A 16,620-nucleotide genomic window follows, 5' to 3' on the forward strand; every position below is an offset into this window, starting at 1 on the left:
GAGAGAGAGAGATGCTCTTACCAACCGATGATAACATAGTACATAGTTTCAAGCTTTTCTGTCTGTGCACTGCTCGGAATGGCGAGCACGACATCTAAATTTATCCTATACAGTTGCTCAGTAGAAAACTAATGGTTAAAAATGGAGTATAGAATACGAGTATATTTTTATCTTTTGAAATGGAAATACAAGTTTATTAAACGCTAACTAACGGGTCAAAAAATCTGTATGTCTGTAGGCACTTGTCCAAAAATATCAGGGCATGATTCCCACCTTCCCTCTTCCTTGGCCTCCCAATACCCTCCAATGAAACAGTATGCATCGCTGTTGCCTTTCTGCTTCGCAAACCACCTTGGCTTCCAACCCCTCTCTTGCATCTTCCCAGACTGTCAAAACCACAATTTCAATTTCATCAATCTTTTTTCTCCATGCATAATCATCCAATGCGTTCCGTAATTTTTTATCGTAAAATAAACGAGGACTTCATTAAAAGCACAATGCATCTCTCAGTATCACCTGACGCTGCCTCTGTTCGAGCCTCAACTTTTCTGAATTTGCCATTCCGTATTCTCCATTTTCTAAGTATCTCTGATCAGGTCTGAGTCGCGAATCTGTTGGTGGCAGCTTCTCCTGATAACAAGAGAAGGAAGATTTCATTATGCACAGAGCAAAAGTGAAGCACCAAAAACAGGCAGAGGCAAGGAGTAAACCTTAAGGCCAGGAGTGAGCTCATTTAAGGTGATGGCAAAGCGTGTTAAGTTGTATCTGGTTGGAAATCTGGAGGGCTTGCTCCGTTTCCAAAGCAAATGCGCCTCTGACAAATCCGATCCTTTTCCTTTTCCAGAACAGTCTCCGTTGAAATAATGCAAGCTCTCATCCCACTTACCAAGTAATGTTGCCACCTTCTTTCCATTCTTATCTTGCACAATTCCTTGTACCTGCAACACCACTTAAAGTATCACAAATCCAATTCATGATGGGAGATGCAATTCATCAAAAGGTCCGCAAGATTTTTTGTCAAGAAACAAGTCAGAGTAGACAAGCCATTAAATAGTAATTGCAACAGAAAATCAATTAGCATAAAAAGTCTCCTGCCAAAATGACCCGTGTTATATAACTCCCATGACCAGCTAAACTAACGCATGTCTTTGTCAGAACTATCGACAACGCAGTGCAAAATAGAGATTCCATATTTAAACTTCGAGAAAGGAGAGATGATATTTCAAGCAAGGAAAGGGCACCTGGTGAGGATTTCGATCAATGATCGACTGCTCCTTAAATTTTATTTTACAAGAGTAGTCACGATTTCCCTGTACATGCATTGTCCCATAATGATCGCAATAGAGCTTTCCCAAGATAAGGTTGTAGATGGATGTTGTTACCTGATGTACAAAGTTCAACAACTCAGAAGGCATTTTACAAAGAGAAATATGCTTTCCAATGCAGGCAGCTTACCTTGCTCCACTGGAATACTTCTCCATCATCAAACTCCAAGGAAAGAACACCAACAGGATCAAGCTGAATTGAACGACCCCAAAATTTACTCTTCAGATTGCTGTCTCCCCAAAATTTCCAACCACGCCCCTCACAATGGCATGCAACAATTGTAGGGTGATGACTAACCTATACCATAATAAACAAATCGTTATTTAAAATCAGAGAGTAAACAACAAAAGCAACAACAACAACAATAACAATGCCCATATAATCCGTGCTGTTCAAAAAATGATAGTACCAATATAATCCACAACAACAATAACAGTACCTATATAATCTGTGCCGTTCAAAAAAAGATAGTACCAATATAATCCCCAATTGATAAGGGTATGGGTGGGGGAGGATTGGGGAAATAGAAAGGAAAGAAAACAATGCAAGCTGAAAATCCGCATAGCATTATGTTGAGCATCAAGAAAACATTTGTTGTCACATCTAACCAATAAGTAATACCATAACCATGCTTATGGACAGCACGAGAGTAACCATTTGTTACTAAAATTATAATAAATGAGTTCAAGGGAGCCCCTTCCACCAGAACGCTGAACGAATTTCCCAGGTGAGCAATTCGAAGTAATGAAAACAAGAAATCTTCAGGAGCTTATGATTGTATTAGTGTGGAGGTGGATTTGAATGTGATAAGGCCTTCCATGAAGATGGGGTGCACAACGATGGCTCATGAGGCTTGATAAACCTGACGTAATGTGGTTTTAATCTTAAGGACAAATTAATCCTCAATATTTGACTTTTAGATTCGCTTCTAAATGTTTCTGAATTGCTTCTCAGCAGAGTGCAATAAGTTACACCAGGGAAAGGACCCACACGGGGTCTCGTGGGGCAACTGCCCCCACTCGATGTTCTAATATAATAATAATATTTCTACATATTTGAATTATATTCAATAATGAGATAGTGTTCCAATAAAATTACTCTAGATTTTCTTTAGGAAGATATTTGTCTAATCTATTTCATAGAGTGCTTAATTATTACATCAATTTTTTGTGCAAACACACTGTTCTCTGTTAATTATAAGATGAAATTACATATCTATACTCACCGATTTGTTATTTACCGGCATAATATGTATTAATTAAAAAATTATAAACGTACAGGTTAAGTTTACTAATTTGTGTGCCCTCACTAATGCAAACTTCTGGATCCGTCCTTGAGTTACACCACAACCAGAAAAGGACCTGTTCAAATGAAAGATTACAAGTACCACTACTTCCCATCTACTCGTGTTAAAAAGAAACAAAAGTATCATTCGATAACACGTGCGTTAAACATAGTTTAACAATGTATTAATCAAAGAGTGTACAAACTTTTGTACAGCAGATCTATCAAAATCAAAAAGCACAAACTTGGACAACGAAGAATATTTCGTGTCAAGAAAAAGTTATTGATCTTCAAGCAACCATTTGTAAAATACCTTCTCAGAGACAAAACGTAGTCCCTTATCTGGATACTCAGCCTCATATGTCTCCCCCAATAATGGATTAAATGGCTTGCAATTTCTTCCATCTGTTGAAGAATACCCTGACACAGCAAATGCCGCTACATTAAGGATCCTCATAAGGCTATTGCCCTACACAGTTATACAAGAAGGCAATCTTTAGCTTGGGACTTCAAATATATGGAATTGCAGGCTTTAACAAAAAGAATAGGAACGATTTGTAGATCAAATAAAGTATGCAATAAACAGAAAATAAGGAACCTAGACTCTGCACTTAACCTAACAAAAACTCCAAATCCAAGTAGCAAGACAAAGACTAATAAGTAAAAGACAGAATGAAATAAAGATTAGTGACTATTTCTGGAGGCAATAGAACAACTACAAAACTCTAATGTATGGTATTTAGTCAGATAATGGGATACTGATGAAATGACAAAGAACAACCCTACGTGTACTCTGAAACTAAGCAAATACAGCCTTAACTCAACCAACTTTAGAAGCCCTATCCAGATTATTTTGAGGAACTATTATATTACTAAATGCATAGTGGGAATTGGAAAACTCCATAAAGTCTGAGTAGTAATAATAGACACCTGTCCAACTATTGAAGGACTGCTCCCCCAATGTCAATTTAAAGGCAGTTCAACTAAACCTTAGCTTGTCAAGCACATTCCATAATGGATGACAGAATGATCCCAACGACCTTTTTGAATTTCTGAAAAATTACCCTAAGCAAACGTCGGAAATAAATTGTAAAAGCTTGCTATATTTTGAATGGATACCACTAACACATGATACAAAAGGAGAGAAGGGAACTAACAACTATGATTTCATAAAATTCATGAACAAGAAAAAGGATACAACATATCAAATAAACAACCAATGCTTCATAGTATTAAGAACCCTACCGCGCAGCTGTACATATATTAGTACCCTAAGTGAAGCAGCACGTCTCTTAGCCTTTCACTGACTTATTATTTCCATTACATTTTCGAAAAGAGAAAATATATTACATAGTAAATAAAATCTCGGACCAAACTTGTGAAAAAAAGTGGTCCTAATCTATAGAATATGTCTTCTATTTAGAAATTATCGCAATACAATACCAAATTTATAGATATAACAAACGTCGCTCCAATTAGTGCGCGACTCCAGCCGGCTATATCCCAAAGGAATCCTACTATTTCCTTTTGATTGATTTTTATCCAGCTGGCTATTGCCTGCAGCATTTTGCCAATTTTTGGCATTTTTTGTTACCTCCATCGGTTTTTAGGATAATTTTTTTTAGTTCTAGCCCCATATTTTGACTCTATCTCCTGGTAATATCCGTATAGAACCACGTCGGATTTTTCCTAAAATACAACCTAAAATAACTCTATTATCTTTATCTAAAAGAACCCGGAACATACCATTGGGAAGCGATTCAGTAATTTAAACCTTCTCAAAAATGGTAAGTGAACAAAGGCTTAGTGTTTTTCATCTTTTGGTATGGAAAACAAGAATGAGTAATTTTTGTGATTACACAGGAATTTCCTTTTGACAGATCCAACACAACTTCATCACAAGCTGTATGCCATATGATGCTCCCAGAAAACCAACAGCAGATGGGAAATGTCTGAAACATAGTTATCTGAACTAACTGGTATCATACTAACTTAAGTAGCTACGAGTTCCAAACAAACACGAAGTTCGAAATCAATTATTCCAAAGAAGCAAGAGTCACAGTAATATACGGAAAACAAACTCACCATTTTACCCCACTCATATGCTCGGTCAAGGAGATATGAGTATTCAAGATCTTCAAAACATTTCTGTAAAGAAGAGATAGGCTCATTGAAATATACTGGAAGACAAACTTTAGTGAGATCCTTCCCAATGTTATCTTTGATCATTGACCACAGACTAACTCCATTCTCTTTTTCAACTGGATCGGGCAATCTCTTACGCCGCCTAACATGAGGATGATTAGTTCCAACAGATCTAATGCAAGAATCAATACCATCGTCAGAATCAAGATCCACATCATCCTCAGAATCAAATGATGACCTCCGAATGTCAGATCCATTACTTCTAACAGAACTTGATGAGAGATAATCACGAGTATCAAAAAATGCATTATTGTCATCATCTGTCTCTTCCTCCATGGCATCGTGTATGTCATTGTCATCATCAGATTCACTTGGGCTTCCATCTGAAAAATAACTCGAAGAAACCAAAGAAAAATAAGAATCAATACAGTAGAAGAATTATTTATTTTTTCTAAAAGGTGCTTTCAGCGCGATATTGACAGGGAGGTTTCATCAAAATACCACTGTATTTGTCTTGCTCTAGTCTGGAGGAAGTCTCTTGATCTTTTGACTGTCTTTGGCTCTCATCAACAACTGTGTTCTCCAAATCTACCTTTTCTGTCTAAGAAAGCAAACATATAGAGGTTAATCAGTCATTTTACTTCAAAAGAGAACAACAACATAGCAAAACACATCTTTAAAAAGTCCGCTGATTATATATCACATGGGCAACTTGTTAACCCGCTAGTAGTTCCATCTAAACATGTAGATTTTTCTGCAAACTGCGAAGATGCTGCAGTCAATACAAAGCAGAAATCCTAGAAGGATAACTAAGTTTTTGCAATGCCTCGGCATCAGGTATTCACATAAACTAAACAATACTAGAAACTTAAAAGAAAATTTGAAGAGCATATAAAGAAATTCATACAGTCAAGAAGTTATAGCCAATAGCTATGACAGAAACAATTAGAAGCACTTCCTGAAAAGTCATCGTGGAATCAAAGCAACAGGAATTAAAGCATAATGTCGCTCCGAACAGACAACAAAGGAAGTATGATGGGTAGTACAAAAAGGGTGATTTCCAAATAACAATCATCAGTTTTCATCTCTTGTCTTCTTTATTCTTTCTCTTTTTGGTAACTATTGTAAACTTCCTTGGCAGATGAGCTTATGTTGATATAGTAATGCATTGACAGTAATACATGATGCAATCAGGCGCATCTTTATGAGAACTGATTGAAAATGTTGGCAGCAAAAATATCCCTGTAGGCTTGTTCTTTAAATACATTATCTCGAAAAAGACTTTCTTTTCTCTTTAAAAGCAGAGGGAACGAATAAAGGGCGCGTAGGTAAAACCTACGGAAATATAGAGTACATAAGACAGTTTTGGTTCTCTGCTTACCCACCTAGCTTCCTAAACCAAGGTAGGGTTCATAAGCAATCCAGATTCTCTCCAATGAAGTACATTTTTGCATATTTTTTGCGAAAAAAAAAAACTTTTTCAGCAGTTATTGGACGGAGATGAAGATACATAGAATGTGTAATGAAGTACGAGAAGGACCACAACAATTCACTAATGAGAGAGAAAATCGCTAATCATCAGTTCACTATAAACAGCAGCAAATGGAATACAACTTCGCAGTATTATCCATTTTGGATTAAGACAGTCCTTTTTTCCTTTTTGGTGTGATTGGATTTGAACAAACCGTTTTAGTCCTTGAGATGGTGGGAACAAAAAAATGGTGGTGCAAAATGAAACATAGAAGATTATGAGCTGTAGTACATACTTCCAACTGGCGCATTGTGTCAAGGAGTAGAAGCTGCTTCTGCTTAAGCAGGAGTAGATGATTGCGTAAAGCGGAGAACTCGCTCTTCATGATCTGCTCACTGTCCTGAATAGCGGCCTCAGTCACGCCCTCCTCCAACAGCCTCTGCCTCAACTTATCAGTGGAAAGAGCCACCGAATTGCCCATCTGCGCCATGAGCTCGCTGTTGGACATACGTGGGAACATGTCCTTCACCGCCTGCAATGCCTCCATCCACATCCCCCTATCCTCCCGCGTCTCCGCCCTCAAATGGAGCCTCTTTGTCCCAGTGTATATCGAAAACCTCTTATCATCTGATCTGCTCTCTCGTATCGATGAAACCTGACAGCAAAACCAAACCCAACTAAGCCCGGTGTCTGTCTCAATCAATTGAGATCGGCCCATTTTGGCCACTCTGCTATGTCGGTGCTATATCCTAACAAATTGAGTTGAGCAAATTGACTATATAACATTTGCTTGATTAAGAGGTTAAAAAAAAGGAGAACCTTGAGATGGATTTCACCAAAGGGTTTGCGGCGAAAAGGGAGTGGCTGAGAATGGGGGCGGCGGGTGATGCGGCGGAGGGAGTCTTGACCGATGATTTTACAGCCTTTCTCGGTTTGTTGATTGATGATGATCTTGTCAGGGCCGTGGATCTTGTAATAGGAGAGAACACCATCTTGAAGGAGGAACCACCTGGGTCGCCATCCCTTGCCGTAGTTGACCCACTTGTACAGAATCCCCGATATTCCATTCCCGACGATGTCGTTGATCCGAACCGACGGCAGCCTCGATAGAGATTCAGACGCCGATCGCTGGATCAAGCGGTGGTTGGCTGGCTTGGCGGTGGTGGACGACGAAGATCCGCCGCCGCCGCCGCGGGTGGTGGTGGTGCTGCTACTGATGTTCCTCCTGTGTGTAGCGGAATGCGACCGGTACGACGGCGTGGACGGTGGGTGCGGCATGTTCAGCAGCTCCGCCAACGCCCCCGAATGGGAAGAAGAAGTCGCCACGGCAGGGTCCCGCTGGCTTGCTGTGAAGCAAAATGGATGCATTCGATTCTGATTTTGATTTTATTCATTTGAATTGAATCATTGGAAAAAGTATATCATCAGATCACTCGCGCATTTCAAAACCGATGGTTATTAGAGAGAGAGAGAGAGAGAGTGGTTCACCGGGAAAATCTGCTTGATATAGTTAATACTACAAAAATAGTTGGATATGTTCTTTATATGTATATATATATTTTTAAACTCCAAGAAACAGAAAATACTAGTACTAGTTTGAATGGGTGTGTGCCGGCGCCTTTTTCTATTCGATGAAATAAAGAATTTATCTGCAGAGAAAAGTTGGTTTACCTCCCAAAATTTTGGCTGAAAAATTACTCCTTGTGTTTTTCAACTACTCACACTATTAATTGGAATTGGAATTGGAGTAGTACAGTACATGTATACTAGTATATTTAGCGTGATTTTTGTGTAATTAATGGTCTGGAAGAATTGCTAGAAAAGAAACTAACAAAAGACAGAAAATAAGTGCACTGCCTGCCCGCGGAGATTGAGGAACTCGGAGTCGGACGGCAGGGCAATGGATAGGAGACCAGGAGTATATATATTGGAGTATATAGTAGGGACAGAGCCCTCTCAGTACTTGGCGTTGCATCCACGATGCAGTCTCTATTCATCAAACCAAAATCAACATGGATTGGAGACTGCTTGCTTTTACCTAATGTTAACTTCCCCCCCCCCCCCCATTCAACTCATACTGACTGTCCACTATTGCACCAGGGAGGGAGGTTGACCAAGTTTGTGCTTAATTCACCGAGACCCCACTCAAACTCAAGCTTGTTAGCAAGCCTTAACGAGTACAAAAATCATGTACTCCACTATTTTTACTTGTATATAAGTTTGGAGTCACAAATAGATTTTTTATTATCTACATACATATATAACTTCCTACATATAAAAGATTATAACAAAAAATGTACTGGTACTTACTCATACAAGTTAGTGGTATATGTAAACGTTTATACATATTTGAGTTCTAAAATCTTCATTATGTACACATCTGAGGTTATATGTGTAGGAGATATAAGTTTACATGTAGTCAAGTTCATAAATGAAGTTTTCATTAGATAGCCTAGACACGCCGAATATTGTTAGGCTCATGCTCGCAGTTCATTTATCAAAAGGAGCCTAAAATTGGGAATCCCTGTACCCCAATCCGGACAAGGGCCTGTCCCACTCCTCTCGGCCGTTGATCTCGCAAATCAACGGTTGAGATGTGCCGAGCACTTTTTTCTCCAAAACGACGTCGTTTTTGCTCGGGGCACATCTCAGCCGTTGATTTGCGAGATCAACGGCCAAGAGGGGTGGGACAGGCCCTTGTCCGGATTGGGGTCGAATAGGGGATCCGGCTCCCTAAAATTGAGGCTGACCCACACCCCAAAAAAAAGAAAAAAAAAAGGCTCAAAAGCAATGAGATTCGCTTAAGGGAGACTTTAATGGAGTAGGTAATTTTGTACTTTTGCACCTAAAAACTCTCGGACAGTTCATAAGTGCTTCTGCTTAGGAAGCAGGAGATGATTATGTAAAGCGGAGAATTCCCTCTTCATAATCTGCTCACTGTCCTGAATTACAGCCTCTGCCTCTTCTTATCAGTGGAAACAGCCACGGTATTGCCCATCTGAGCTATGAACTCGCTGCTGGACATGCGTGGGAACATGCCCTTTACTGCCTGCAATGCCTCCATCCACACCACCCTATCCTCCAGTGTCTCCGCCATCAAATGGAGCCTCAAATGCGTGGGAACATGTGTTGTGCGTATGTGTCCTTTTTTTTCAATAACCCCTCTTGTGCTCATTGAGAAAATAAAAGGAATCAAGTACATTTGAGCACGGCAAACACAACAAGAGTAACTTAAACAGCCTAAATTACTGCCGTCGTCGGACAGAACCACTACTCGATAAGCACTAGAGCCCAGACCATTTCACTCATTCCTACCAAAAGCGAGTTTATTCACCTGAATAAGTTTCACTATTCTCTTTACAGTAGTAATAGCAAGCTTCAACATATTTGACACCAAAAATTGCAATAAGTTACATTTATCTTATTGATTGATCAATAAAGAAGGTAAGGTAACCAAAACACCTTAAACAAATTGCCAAAAACCAAGTCTTTGCAATAATGACATAACTAACTGGCTTGTGCAAATCTATACTACTTTACACTTACATAATGATACATCTCCATCCTCTACTGCTTTTATCATTAGAAGGGATAGCTCATATTCTGGGATGAAACCAAGCATGAATCCGTGGCTTTACAATCCTTCGCAAAACAAAAAAGAAAAACGGGTGTAAAACGGAATTATATACATCTACAGCAGCCTCAAACATTTAGGCATCACCATCATGCGATAAGAAGGGCGTCCTTTACCTTCTAGAACAAACAATTTTACACAAGCACAAACCAATTAAGGACTGATACTACCTACCTAGGACCTGATACTTGCTGTGATGAAATGTAAGAATAGGAGCCGCTTGAACTGCTATTATAGGGTCCATTTACTTGTGGGAGCAATACAAACTCATTCTGTTCACTATACCCTTCTATTCTTGACGCCTCGGTGAATCTCTGGCCAAAGAACCGCAAAAAATTGAGCGACTCTACCTGCGGCACACCTAATGGATGTCCACCTTCCAACATACCAACAACATTAGTCATGCTTGGCCTTATCATTGGCTCTTCGTGCACACAACACAATGCCACTCGAACTAGTTTTCCCACCTCCTCGCTTGTTACCCTTCCCTCAAGCCTTGGATCTGCGAGCTCCAAGTACCGCCTTTGCTCGTGCATTTCCAATGCCAATAGTGGGAAATAAATTGATGAGGGAGATGGTGATTGGCCATTTCCACTGAGGCTAGAATTATCTGCCCTTGAAGTTCGTGTTTGGAGTGAGCAGTTCTTCCTCCCTCTGATTATTTCTAGTAAAACCATTCCGTAACTGTAAACATCTGACTTATCAGTGATTGCAGAGTTAGTTAGCCATTCGGGTGCTAGATAGCCTCTAGTTCCTCTCATGGTTGTAAACCAACCAGATTGCTCAGGACTAAGCAGTTTCGAGAGCCCAAAATCTGATATTTTCACCTGTAGATTGTTGTGCAACAGAATGTTTTCTGGCTTCACATCGCAATGGATGATCTTCTGCTCACAAGCACTATGTAAGTACGCCAGACCCCTTGCTGTACCCAAGGCAATCTCAACTCTCTCTTGCCATTCCAGAACAGGTCCTTTACCAAAGAGCACACGATCCAAGGAACCCTTATTCATAAACTCATAAACCAGAAACCGCTGCCTCCCTTGTGCACAGAAACCTTTTAACCGAACCAAATTGACATGGTGAATGTTCCCAATTATAGCAATCTCAGTGCAGAATTCTTTCTTACCCTCAACGCCCAAACTAGTGATCTTCTTCACCGCAACAACAGTTTTGTCAAGCATAGTGCCTTTGTAGACAGTCCCAAACGCTCCGAAACCAATTTGAGTCTTGAAATTTTCTGTTGCAAAGACAAGCTCTTCGTAACCAAACCTCACCGGCAAACCTGGGATAAAGATTATCTCAAGCTCCGTTGATGAAGATGAGTTTGCGTGGCCTAACTTTACTACATCATTTCTAGACTTCCTTTTTCTATACCAAAAGAGTCCAACTACTATTGTGATCAACAGTAAGGACCCAGATGGAGGTAATAGTACCAAACCTACAAGGGGCAAATGTTGCTTTCTTCTGCTACCATTTGGGCCTGCATCCGTGGATACAAAAAGAGCCTTTATGTAACCCATCCGATTCGCGTTAGTTGTCGATTGCGACATGATTGAACCCAAATGGTTTTCAAGCAAGTAGCAAGAACCAGAAGACTTATCATGAAACAATCCCAAACAAGAACAATTCTTAGAACAAAGATCCTCACAAATAGATAAATTGACACCATGCATCAGAGGATCGGTAAAATCATTAAAGAAATAGTCCATACCATCTCCCAATTTCATGTAAGAAGTGGACGAATTATATTCACTACCATTGCTATTCACACTTGCATTACAAGCTGATGGCAAAGAGTAAGAACTATCTGTAGGCGAACAACCTTGGTTTGTTTCGGAACTAGTGCGAAAACCTTGGGGACAAGAGCATGTTCCAGTGGAACAGAGTCCGATTCTGCCACAAACATAAGGGATTCTACAGTCATCCTCTGGACCAGTGAACTCCTGTACCCAGTTCTGGTTCTTGAAGCTTTTCACACTGAACTTGCCATTGGATTCTAACTTTGCAACTCGAAACTCAGACTCATCCAAATTCATGTGGACCACAACTGCGGAGCCGTTTGCCGCAAACAGATACAAACCCGTGCCATTTAGGGCCATGTACGAAGCAGGTAGGTTCGAGTCCTTATAAGCCTTTGGCTCCATCGATAATTTCCAATAAGTCATTCCATTCCACGTCATTACCGCATCCCCTCCGACAGTGACTGCGAACCTGTAATCACCGGTCGACAAGTTTACGTCGGTCCGAGGAGCACTTACGGTTGATGATTCTTTTCTGACGGGTAATCGCTGTCCCATCACAATAGTGTCAGTGGGGTGATCGAAGCTTTCCCATAAGGAGTGATTGAATTGGTCTAGAAGGACTAGATTACCAGAGTCTTGAAGCTGGAGCAGGGCAACCGTAGAGGGAGAGCGAAACGGTGGCGTAGACCAGACGAGATTGCCGGAGTCGTCTGTGATGGAGAGAGCGGTGGATGTGAGGTGGAGCATGGCGGAGTTGGAGACAGGGGAGTTGCGGTTGGCAGACCAGATGACTGTGCCGGAGCCGGGGTGGATGACGGCTAAGTAGAATGAGTAGTCTGGGGTGGTTAGCAACGGATTGTGATCGGGGTTGGTGTTGGTGATTGCGGCGGTGAAAGCGCCTCCGCCAGGAGAGGCCAGGAAGACGCCGGTTTGGTCGATGAATTGGAAGTAGGAGGCGTTGAAGCTTGTGCGGATGAATTCTGAGGAGATTGGAGCTGAGTGGGAGGCAGGAAGAAGGACGAGGATGAGGAGTAAGATCATGGTGACAGTGTTTATCATGGGATCAGAGCTGCCCATTAATCATGCAGCAGCAGGAGAGAGAGAGAGAGAGAGAGAGAGAGAGAGGCGTTGAAAGGAGAGAGGTCTAATAAGTTGATGATGAATTAATGATAATGATGTGATGATGATAAGAACAGAAAAGAAAAAGAAAAAAAAAAAAAAGGATGGTTTGGTTGAAGTGGGGGGTGTCATCCATTTGAACTTTGAAAATGCTACTCCATAAATGTTGTTTACGTTCTCAACGGCCATGGCGAAGGGATATTTGAATTACTAGGAATGGAAACTGATTGTGAACACGTTGACTCTTAAATTTGCCGCCGACTTTGTGAATCATGTGGTCCTATCCGGTAGGCGAGTAGTTATTGAGAGCTATGTTCTTGGGGTACCACGTGGCAGCTTGCGTGATACTCTCAATCATTTTACATATTGATTAATTTTGTGTTATGAACATTATCATTTATTTTTGTTGATTGATTGGAAGATAAGGAATGACACACATTGTCTAAGTGTAATATTGTATTTGTATAGAGTACTCATGTTCGGGAGTATTAAATAATTGGCCCGGGTGGGTAGGCGGGCTGCGCTCTTTCTCTCCTAACTGTAATTTTCAGTAAAGATTTCTCATAAATTAGTCCATATGGCGGACTGGCAGGCTCCAATATTATACGGACAAAAGAGATTTTCGTAACTCATGAATTAAAACTAGGTAAAGTCAATGCCATATGTCCTTAGTTCAAGTTCTTCTAATTAAGGGACTACCTATATTTCAATTATAGCTCACTCATTCTTCTAGTTCACATGTGTTGGTTTCCAACCATCAACTTGGACTATCCAGTTTGCTTCAATTCACCCACCACAAAGACGTATAAATCGTCAGTTTTAAAGTTAAAACTATGCACAAGTTCCTTTTACTACTTATGGAGTATAGAAAATGGGTATTCCAAAAGTTTATTGTGAGCAACTTACATCATCGTATGCTCCTTTGGCGTTTCGAAGGGCCAAATTTGGACAAGAAAAAGATTACAAAACAGAACACCTCCATGGGTTGGGAAAAAGTCAAATTAGATTTGAAGTTTCATAAATGGAAAAGAGGTTTTCATTTTGGTCGATTTTTTAGACTGGAAATGAGGTTAGCAACTCAAATACTAATTGTTTCCTTTTGTGTTGTGCAACAGGCCACGAAAAACCGAACTACAACCCAATGATGGTTGAGCAATACTTGCTAGGATTCCTGGGTTCGGTTTTGGTTTTGGTTTTGGTTTTGGTTTCAAAGGATTACTTCAACCAAAACAACACAAAGGAGGACAACCGCATCATAACTAGTACTAGATCTAATAACTTTATTTGGTCAATGGATTGAAGTTGCAATAAAAGGATTATTTCCTTGGAATACTCAATATGAAGTTCAGTTGGATCGAAAAATACCACAACGATTAGTTGTGTTTCGCTAAGGGTTTTAAAAAAATAAGTACTTATTTGCAATTTTCAAACTTAAAAATAATAGACTTACACAAGTCGGGGGAAGTGGCTCGGTGGAAAAAGGAAAAAAGGTGGTACACCGTACACCCCTCCCCCTACTGATGATTTTCCTATCGTTTGGAAAAATGCTAGGGACAAAGAAAACTTACTCTAAAAGTACCCCGAAAAGAGCAACTGGTGGTTGAGATTCACTTTAATGTGTGTGACCCAATCATCAAAGTGATTCTCAACCACGGATTGCTTTTTTCGGGGTACTTTCGGGGTAAAGTTTCTTTGTACTTAGCATTCCTCATTTGTCAAACATCATCACCATCATGTGTAACCAGAAATAACCAGGAAATGAGGATTCACAGCCTGTTGGACATGTGTAACGAATGCACAATTGGCATCATATGGCTGTTTCCGACGGGTTCTCTCAGTCTGATGACAGCTCTCAAGGCTTCTGTTATGTTAACAAAGGCCATTGTATTTCAGAATTCAAATAGTACAACATACTGCTAATAACAATGGAATAACGACATCGAGATGCAAAATGAGCTTACATTGGATACAGTAATGCTAGTGCATGGACAGGACAACTAGATGATATTCAGGCACATATACTCACCTAAGTTACAGAGGTTCAAAACATTGGTGGCAAAATATCCCTGTAGGCTCGTTCTTTCAATATGGTGATTGAAAAGGCTCTCTATTTTCTTTATTTATAAGCAGCAGAGGGAGCGAATAAGAGTGCATCTACTGAATATAGACATAAGGGGGTGTCCGTTCTCTGCTCACCCATTGAGCAATAAGTATTCCTTTTGTAAAGATAAAATCGCTTCGCTATGCTATCTGCCGTACAGATAAAGAGAATTGGTAAGAGGTTACTTTAATGGCTGATCTTCTGAAATTGTCACATTACAAGAAGAAATGGCCTATAATGGTGGAAGGGTTGCTAACCTTGGGAACTAAGGAAATGGTTGTTGCATTCCACTCCTTTGGTAGGAAATGGTTGGCCTATAACGGTGGAAGCAATGAGATTCTCTTTAATGGAGTACGTAATTTTGTACTTTTGCCCCTAAAAACTCTTGTTTTCTACATATTGGAAGGAGGAAGATAGATAGCATGTTTAATGAAGCACGTGAAGGACCACAACAGTTCATAAGTGCTTCTGCTTGAGCTGCTTAAGAAGCAGGAGACGATTACGTAAAGCGGAGAACTCTCTCTTCATTGCCTAAAAACTCTTGTTTTCTACTACATGTTTGTCAAGTACAAAGATGCAAGTGTAATTTGCCTCGGCGAGTTTTTTGACAGCCGGCCTTGCGTTTAAAAGGACTTGGAACCTTCTGATAGTATGAGATAATATGCAGAAAGTTTTCCCATCTGTCATCCCTTCTTCTTTTCCGTACATAAGACAGTCTCGAAATTGAGGGTCTTTCTTACATTTAACAAAGCTTCCTGGACAGTTAGAGATATCTTGAAGGGCAAAGTCTACTTTGACCCTCTATGGTTATCGCCATGTGCGAATACCCCCCTCATAGTTCAAAATTGAGGACATAACCTACCTATGGTTTTAAAAATGTGCGGATAGACCCCCTGCCGTCATGTTTTCTATCCATATTAACGGACACAACATTAAAAGACCTATATATCCTCATCATGTCCCTTGATTCTTTTTTTTTAAATCTAACCACACCATCCCCTATACCAAAAATTGAATCCAAACTGTTGATATTGTAAATTTTGACGAGTACTACATCTATGACAAAATTCAAGTCAATCAAAAAATAAAAAGCTCATGGTCGAATCGATTTTGTTATGAAATTAAAATTTCAAATTTGAATTTACTAAAAATTCGATCACTGGGTTATTGATGCTTGACCGAGATGATTTTTTTACAGAGATACTCTATTCTTTATTTAATACATTATGAACAACTCAGATTACATTCTAGAGGCATGTGAGATATACCTCCATTAATATGGATGGAAAACATGACGGCAGGGGGTCTTATCCGCCCATTTTCAAAACCACAGGTGGGTTATGTGCTCAGTTTTGAACCATGAGAGGATATCCACACATGGCGTGAAATTGGACTTTGCCCTATCTTGAATCTTAGACAAGTTGTGTAGCCTTGGATCACTTACATCATTGGTGACTCTCCCTTTCTGTGGTTGGATAATTGGCACTCCCCAGTGCCTCTGCATAAGAGATTTGGGGAGGAAGGAATTCATTTTTGGCAATCAATTGCTGGCTAAAGTTGGTTCAATTATTTCTCAAGGTGCTTGGCACTGGCCAACTTAGAGGAATGCCATAGTTAGAGAAATTGTGGCCAACACTAACACATGTTTAATTCCAGATCCTGCTCAGGAGGACAGAGTGGCATGGAATTTGTCAAACTAACACATCTTCAATTCCAGATCCTGCTCAGGAGGACAGAGTGGCATGGAATTTCTCAAATGATAGAATTCATTCTGCAAAACTGCTTGGCCTAAGGAATG

The 16,620-nt window shown here is 40.1% G+C and overlaps 2 protein-coding genes across 3 annotated transcripts; both read right to left on the reverse strand.

Moving 5' to 3' along the window:
* Window positions 1-17: 17 nt before the first annotated feature.
* On the reverse strand, window positions 18-7,747 carry LOC131297992 (oxysterol-binding protein-related protein 1C-like). 2 transcript variants are annotated; one of them, XM_058323238.1, is made up of 10 exons: window positions 7,046-7,747; window positions 6,522-6,881; window positions 5,257-5,356; window positions 4,696-5,138; window positions 2,924-3,079; window positions 1,456-1,623; window positions 1,242-1,382; window positions 711-938; window positions 517-630; window positions 18-386 (listed from the first exon to the last, which is right to left on the reverse strand). In XM_058323238.1, exons 1-10 carry the CDS (start codon window positions 7,592-7,594, stop codon window positions 216-218), a joined length of 2,430 nt encoding a protein of 809 aa, XP_058179221.1. In that variant the 5' UTR covers window positions 7,595-7,747; the 3' UTR covers window positions 18-215. The 2 variants fall into 2 exon arrangements, with proteins under 2 accessions (XP_058179221.1, XP_058179222.1); XM_058323239.1 differs by lacking the exon at window positions 1,242-1,382 and having other exon boundaries at window positions 7,046-7,746.
* Window positions 7,748-9,645: 1,898 nt separating this feature from the next.
* On the reverse strand, window positions 9,646-12,715 carry LOC131336233 (G-type lectin S-receptor-like serine/threonine-protein kinase At5g35370). Its single transcript, XM_058371997.1, has one exon. The coding sequence runs from the start codon at window positions 12,677-12,679 to the stop codon at window positions 10,031-10,033; it is 2,649 nt and encodes an 882-aa protein (XP_058227980.1). The 5' UTR covers window positions 12,680-12,715; the 3' UTR covers window positions 9,646-10,030.
* Between the last annotated feature and the right edge of the window lie 3,905 nt (window positions 12,716-16,620).

Source organism: Rhododendron vialii, chromosome 8a (genome assembly GCF_030253575.1).
Source record: "Rhododendron vialii isolate Sample 1 chromosome 8a, ASM3025357v1".
NCBI classification, from domain to species: domain Eukaryota; kingdom Viridiplantae; phylum Streptophyta; class Magnoliopsida; order Ericales; family Ericaceae; genus Rhododendron; species Rhododendron vialii.